General features: G+C 42.7%; 1 protein-coding gene across 1 annotated transcript; it reads right to left on the minus strand.

Moving 5' to 3' along the window:
* Positions 1 to 244: 244 nt before the first annotated feature.
* SRSF1 (serine and arginine rich splicing factor 1) lies at positions 245 to 4047 on the minus strand. Its single transcript, XM_006750186.3, has 4 exons — positions 3725 to 4047; positions 3137 to 3321; positions 2581 to 2753; positions 245 to 2381 (listed from the first exon to the last, which is right to left on the minus strand). The coding sequence occupies exons 1-4, from the start codon at positions 3916 to 3918 to the stop codon at positions 2187 to 2189; spliced, it is 747 nt and encodes a 248-aa protein (XP_006750249.1). The 5' UTR covers positions 3919 to 4047; the 3' UTR covers positions 245 to 2186.
* Between the last annotated feature and the right edge of the window lie 2933 nt (positions 4048 to 6980).

Here is a 6980-nt window from a genome sequence, read left to right on the forward strand (position 1 = left end):
AGATTCTTTCAGAAATTAGATCACCCCCCCATTTACCATATTATATACACAATTGCCTTATTCTTACCTTATCTCCCCCAAAAGACTTATAATTAACAATGAGATGGCCAATTCCATTTATTAGAAATTACCTTTCAAGAACCTTTAATTTACTAACACATAACAGAATCTTATCAAATTATTAACTGATAAACTAGTCACCCAGTTAAAATTTTACATGAAGAGGAAAAAGGACAACCATGCATAGTTTTTTAAAAAATGTTTATTTTTTTCAAAGAAAAACGGCAATAGCCAATTGGAAACCTACTTATTCTTCAACTCCAATTTTGTTCTTTAAATTTAGAAGTGACTTACTGATTTACTATTTTAAACAAACCCCCCCTTTCCCCTTTAAATGTTTACCATCTACTCGTGCTGAATCCTTCCAAGGAGATTGCTCCAGCGTATTATCTCCAGGTCCTCGCTTTGCTCCTTTTACCAAAAAATGCAAAACACAATTCCATCGTGCATCTTAAGGGCTCCAATCGTCAAAAATAGGAAAAAAAAAATCTTTGGAATAGCCAATTAAGTTGAATAAAAAAAAAAAATCCACACGAATGCGGTTTGGTTGGGGCAGGAATCCACTCCTATGTTCCTGGTAATCTGATCCCGCTCCATGAATCCTTGTAATTCATCCTCCCTATCCTATCCACATTATGATTTGAATCCAATGATCCAGCTCCAAGGATTGGGATCCAGTGAGCCCTCTCCAATCCAAACCTTTATAACCAGCAAAACCAAAAAAGAGGAGGCAAAATGTTAGATACTGTAATCAAAAAAGGTTTCTGGGGAATGATGAGTTATGTCTGTCATCAGTTTAACAGATGTACATCAATAACTATCAAATTCCCCAAAACAAGTTTCTGAATGGTGTTCAGATAAATTTTAGAAACTTAAATCATCATAGAGACTAATTGGAAGAAGCATTTTATATTTACAGTTCAACTGATAATGCCAACACTTGTTACTGTACAGCGTATTACAGGTTTTGTGGTTGCAAAAAGTTATGTAGTTGAGAAGTTTACTGGTATTGCTACCCACCCTAAGTCTAAACTAAACCTAATGCTCCCATCTGCAATTTAATTTGTAAATTAAAGTGTTTTAAACATGAGTCAATTATGAATATTAGTTTAAAGGGGAAGGTGAGACTTAAAAAGTATTCCCAACTAGATTATCTACACCAATACATTGGAATTCTCTATTCTGCTTTCATTTTGTCTTAAAAAAATGAAATAGCAACGCTATATCAGTCACACAGAGGACATGCAGATTTAGCAGTATTGATATTATACTCTATCTGGTTGGAATTAAAGACACCCTGTACCCACATGTACACCAACAGCAGGTCACACATTAACAGTTGTAACTAAGCACTGTGACAAATTAGCCAGTTCTTCCCACATTAGTCCCTATTAAAACAAAAAAGGGGGGAAGGGAGCAAAATAAATTGTTACAAAATGGGCAATGTAATTTTGCCACAATTGCCAAGGTTTAAAGAGCAAAGCAATTGTAGCTAAAGATAACTGCATAAGATGTTTGCAAGTGTTTTAAGGTAGATGTATATATATATATATATATATATAATCACTTTTAACCCTTGCCTTTTAGTATAAGGTCAATACTGCCAATTTCATCTGTGACAATAGCACTTGGAGTCATACCATTGCCTCCATTATTGATCTGATCCTCCTCAATCCTCCTTTTGACAATCCTAAAATGATTGAAATGTGCTCCACAATCCTTAATCCAAAGCATTCTTAATCCATCTCTTCAGATATGTCTACAGAAAGACACATGAAAAGCAAGATAAACATAAGAACTTCCCCAGGTAAGATAACCACAAACACCCCCAACATCCCAGTTCACACAAACCAGAGCAGAATAGACATTTACACAATATCACAGTCTGAAGAGCATGGAGAGTTAACTAAATTTAAACAATCCTGTCTATGACATCACTTAAAATACAATTTATCAGACATGAGGGGAATGTAGATGTTAGGAGCAAGGGGATATTACACAAGAATGCAATTCAACACTTTAGCCCATTCTGAACAAAACAGTTTGAATTAAAAAATGAAAAGATTGTACTGAGTAAAGGAAAACTGTATACAACATGGGTTCTACAAAAAGTGTCACCAATCATCTTATGTACGAGAGCGAGATCTGCTATGACGGGGAGAATAGCGTGGTGATCCTCTGCTTCTCCTTGGGGAGTAACTGCGACTCCTGCTGTTGCTTCTGCTACGGCTTCTGCTACGACTACGGCTTCGAGATCGTGATCTTCCATAACTTGGACTTCTGGGCCCATCAACTTTAACCCGGATGTAGGCAGTTTCTCCCTATTGAATAGACAGAACTTTCGATTGAAAGATCTAAGCTTTCACCTGTCTTCAGGCATGCTGAACGAATACAATGTAACTAAAACCAGGAATCTGGTACTTTACTTGGACACCCTTGCCTGAATCTTACCTTTAAATTCCACTGTTAAGACCACTGTATCCAATTCTGGCCAAAGAAAAGAGTAAGTGTAAAACCTACCTCATGAGATCTAAACTTAGTGTTATCCAGTTTTCGAACTGCATAGGTCATATCTTCTTTCCGTACAAACTCCACGACACCAGTGCCATCTCGGTAAACATCAGCATAACATACATCACCTGCTTCACGCATGTGATCCTTTAAATCCTGCCAGCTTCCACTTGGAGGCAGTCCTAAAAAAGTATTTTTTCAATACCAATCACCCTAAATTTCACATTAAACTTAAAATTTACACTAGAACAAAGACTACTTTGAAATAAATGATTAGATTCAAGATCCTAGGTAAAGAACCGTTTATTAAAATTCTGGAATCCAAAGTCCAAAATTATCTGTAAAGATCTTCATGTTCTAGGTATCCAACTTAATGGTAAGTTAAGTAAGTAATGTATTGGTATACCTCCACTACAGTAATCCTTGTTTACTAAATTCACCCAAGAAACTTAAGTAATTTAAGACCTACCACAAAAACTTGCATTTGTCACAACCGGTCACTCAAGGAAAAACTTAAAAGTGGTTCCTGTCCCTTCTCAACAACCCTCACGAACAGTAAACTCACCGGAGACAACCACTCTGTTTTCAGAACGCCTGGATGGGGGACCATAGCGGCCTCGGGGAGCCCCGCCACCTCCACCCCCGCCGCCGCCTCGGCCTGTACCACGGCCGCTTCGAGGAAACTCCACCCGCAGACGGTATCCATCGTAATCATAGCCGTCGCGACCGTATACCGCGTCTTCCGCGTCTCTGCGTGATCACAGAAAGCAAAAAGTGTAAGAATAAGGCCCGGGAGGGGCAGCTAACTCAGTCAGGAACTAGCGGCCCCCGCACATGCGCAACCAGCGTGGAAGAGCCCACATGCGCTGCATAATAGGAACGGCCCCTCCCCCACCCAGAAGCACGCCAGGCTCCCGACCACTACACCAGCCCTCGGCGCCTCAGTTTCCCGCTCCGAGAGAGTCCGCTCTGGGGACGTCCGTGGGCCCAGCCACCAGAGAAGCCACAGCGACTCGGCTCCTTACTCGGTTCCTGCATGGACGATATCGTCTTACCCCGAACCTAAGAGCCCACCTCCCCATTCTCTGTATCAAGGCCTTCCCCAACTACTACAACTTATTGCCTCAAGGCGGCAAGCCCCGGGCCGCCTCACCGAGGGTCCTCGAACTCAACGAAGGCGAAGGGCGGTCCTCCGCGGCGATTCTTGAGATCGATGTCGCGGATAGCACCGTATTTGTAGAACACGTCCTCAATGTCCTTGGTTCGGATGTCTGGAGGTAAGTTACCCACGTAGATGCGGCAATCGTTGTTCCCTGCCGGGCCACGAATCACACCACCTCCCGACATGGCGGCCACGAAAAGCGCGGACTCGAGAACAGGCCTTCCCACCAAGCCTAGCGCACGGCAGAGCGAGCCCGCAGCGACACCACGTCTCCCGCGGCCCCTCCAAAATGGCGCCTTTATCAGCTCGGCGCACGGATATGGGGGGAGGGAGGAAGAGAAGCGGGAGGAAGCAGCTATTCGATCTCAGTACGCACGCGCAAGAGCGTAACGGGTGCTGCGAAAGGTACGCTCACGCATGCGCGACGTGACCCTCCGCGAGAAGGGAGAAAAAAAGTTCCTCGCGTTCCCAATTTGCGGAGTGGTTTGCAAGTGAAGTGACCAGCCGTTTGGTAAAAAGTAAACACAGGTTCCTCGTTAAAGGGGTTACTAATCCCTGACGAGTCTTAAGAGATAGTCGATTCTTCCAGGAATGAGTCTCTTTTAAAACAAATCCGCGCCTTGAAAGCATTGGGTGAAACCTAGCCTTGAGCCTTGTCCCACAATGCTCTGCGGCTTAACGGCCTTTGGCGGGAAAGACTGCTGGGGGCGGAGCTAAGGGGGGAGGGACCTGGCGGTTGCTCCGGAAACGCGAACATCCTCGGAGAGTGCGGCTGGTTTGGAGCTCCGCTGCTTATGATTCAGTCCAGAGCTAAGGCGTGACTTTGTCTTCCTGCCCTTTCTCCTCTGCACAGGCCGTGGTTTGCTTAAACAAGTGTCTAATTTAGAGCAACCCAGCTTAGATTCCTTAGTTAATACTCTACACCAAGTACCGTAGCATTGTCGGTTCAAAACTGAACTTTGTATAGCTCAGTTGAGCTTGTGGCTTCATCTAGTGGCGGTGGTTCCAGCCCTGATGAGTCAGCCAGGACTCAGACCTCAGCTTCCCTTTAATCGCCTACCACTAGGCCTAGTGCAGAGAGGTCCAGTGATTCAAAGATCAAGAAAAAGTGTGTGTGTGTTTGCAGAATCCTGAAGTTTGTTCCTCTTTCTGAACTCATTCCCGGGCCTCTCAGGTAATAATAGACGAGCAAAGTGGATGTGTGAGAACTGTGACCCCAGGAGACCACAGTTGCTGCTCAGGACGGATCCCACTTGCATGCTGGCCCAGGGAGATAAGAACTTGTTACAGTTTTTCCAGAGACATCTGAAATCTGGATTTCTATGTGAAATGTTGGGATTTTAAAATACTAGTAATGAGGGGCGTGTGGGTGGCTCAGTCAAGCGGCTGCCTTGGGCTCAGGTCATGATCCCAGGGTTCTGGCATCAAGCCCGGCGTCGGGCTCCCTGCTCCGCGGAGAGCTTGCTTCTCCCTCTCCCTCTGCGTGCTACTCTGCCTACTTGTGCTCTCTATCTCTCTGTCAAATAAATAAAATCTTTAAAAAATAATAACAAATATTAGTAATGCATTCAGTTTTAAGAAAACCCTGCAGTCATAAATATGTTAAAACATCTGTACCCTGAGTTTAAGGAGGATTTTTTTCGTATTATGTATGTATTTGTTTGCAACAGTCCCCAAGGATGTGAGGCAGAGATACCCTAAAACATTAAAACTGGACTAAGAACTCAGGGGAAATGGGAAAATAAGGGGAGAGGAATTAAGATGAAGTCATGGGTAAGATTACTATACAAAATGCCTGCAATAATTGCCTGGCCAGTTACTAAAGATGGACTGCAAATTTGACTCCAGTCATCCCAGAAGTCATAGTAAAGAAGGGAACACAAGTATATTCAAAATCCTAAGTGCCCGGGCACCTGGGTGGCTCAGTTGGTTGAGCGTCTGCCTTTGGCTCGGGTCATGATCTCAGGTCCTGGTATCGAGCCCCTCCACACCTGCTCAGCAGGGAGTCCGCTTCTTCCTCTCCCTCTCCCCTCGCCCCTTTCCTGCTCTCTGTCTCCTCTCAATAAATAAAAATTAAAAAAAAAAATCCTAAGTGCCTTTGAGATTAAAAAATAAATAGGTTGTTTAGGAGAAGGCCATGTTTTCTTAGTTCTAAAAGTTGATTGAGTGCATTTTACAAATGTCTCTGAATGATCCCACAATACAAATTCAGTTTGATCCTGAACAGATTCATAGAGGATCTTTGGTAGTCCTTGAACTCTCTGTGATGGTTTCCAAAATTATGCATATATGTGCATGTACTTTTTCTGCAAAGAGGATTTGAAATTTTAATCAGATTCTTTTTTTTTTTTAAGATTTTATTTTTATTTATTTGAGAGAGTGAGAATGAGAGAGAGAGAGAGAGTACATGACGGGGGGAGGCTTAGAGGGAGAAGCAGGCTCCTCGCTGAGCAGGGAGCCCGATGGCGGGACTCCATCCAGGGACTCCAGGATCATGACCTGAGCTGAAGGCAGTCGCTTAACCAACTGAGCCACCCAGGCGCCCCAAATTTTAATCAGATTCTTAAAGGGGTCTGTAGATTCCCAAAGGGAAGAGAACCTCTGAAAATTTTAGAGGGGAGGGCAGATTGTCTATCTTTTAGACCATCCTTCATTGATTATCCTTCAATGATATTTTTGAAACTGAGCTTTTAATAAAAAAAAGAAGCTGATGATTTTTAAAATGGGAAGCTGACCAAAAAAGACACTATTTCAACAAATTCAGTTTCTCTCACTGTCCTATTCAGTTAGCAGCAGAAAAGTAGTTTTTTTTTTAAATTGCATGCATATCATGTATTCTTTCATTTGACCGTTGTTCAGTGAGCACACTTTCTTTTATTTTATCCATCCACTTAAGAGTTATTTAGGCTCATCTGTTGATTAATGTTAAGCTAATGATAACTGAAGTGATTTAAACATAGGTGCTTTTAATTTCAAGACATTTTCGTTCCGGAAAAATAAGAAACTTGTGATTTTGCTTTGATTTATTCTTGTCCAATTTCATGCAATCACTGCATTCTGATGTTCAGTTCAGAGGAATACAAGTAGAATTTAATATGGAGTGAATAGGACATTCTTGTTCCTCTATTGACTGATTGTATTTGAATGTAACCAAATTATAGATTCGGGGGTCCATGATGAGGTCAGGCTGTAGCAGGAAAAGTCTGAATGGCTGTTTATCAAGGTCTCCCAGGATGACATTAGTTTG

Source organism: Leptonychotes weddellii, chromosome 15, assembly GCF_054177405.1.
Source record: "Leptonychotes weddellii isolate Sample4059 chromosome 15, ASM5417740v2, whole genome shotgun sequence".
Lineage (NCBI taxonomy): Eukaryota > Metazoa > Chordata > Mammalia > Carnivora > Phocidae > Leptonychotes > Leptonychotes weddellii.

What these genes read in the sequence shown, in the direction of transcription:
- SRSF1 (XM_006750186.3), bottom strand. Translation starts at nt 3,918, where the DNA reads ATGTCGGGAGGTGGTGTGATTCGTGGCCCGGCAGGGAACAACGATTGC. An exon ending in GTTGAGTTCGAGGACCCTCG is followed by an intron (nt 3,322 to 3,724) that starts GTGAGGCGGCCC and finishes GTGATCACGCAG; the next exon opens with AGACGCGGAAGACGCGGTAT. An exon ending in CTAAGTTTAGATCTCATGAG is followed by an intron (nt 2,382 to 2,580) that starts GTAGGTTTTACA and finishes TCTATTCAATAG; the next exon opens with GGAGAAACTGCCTACATCCG.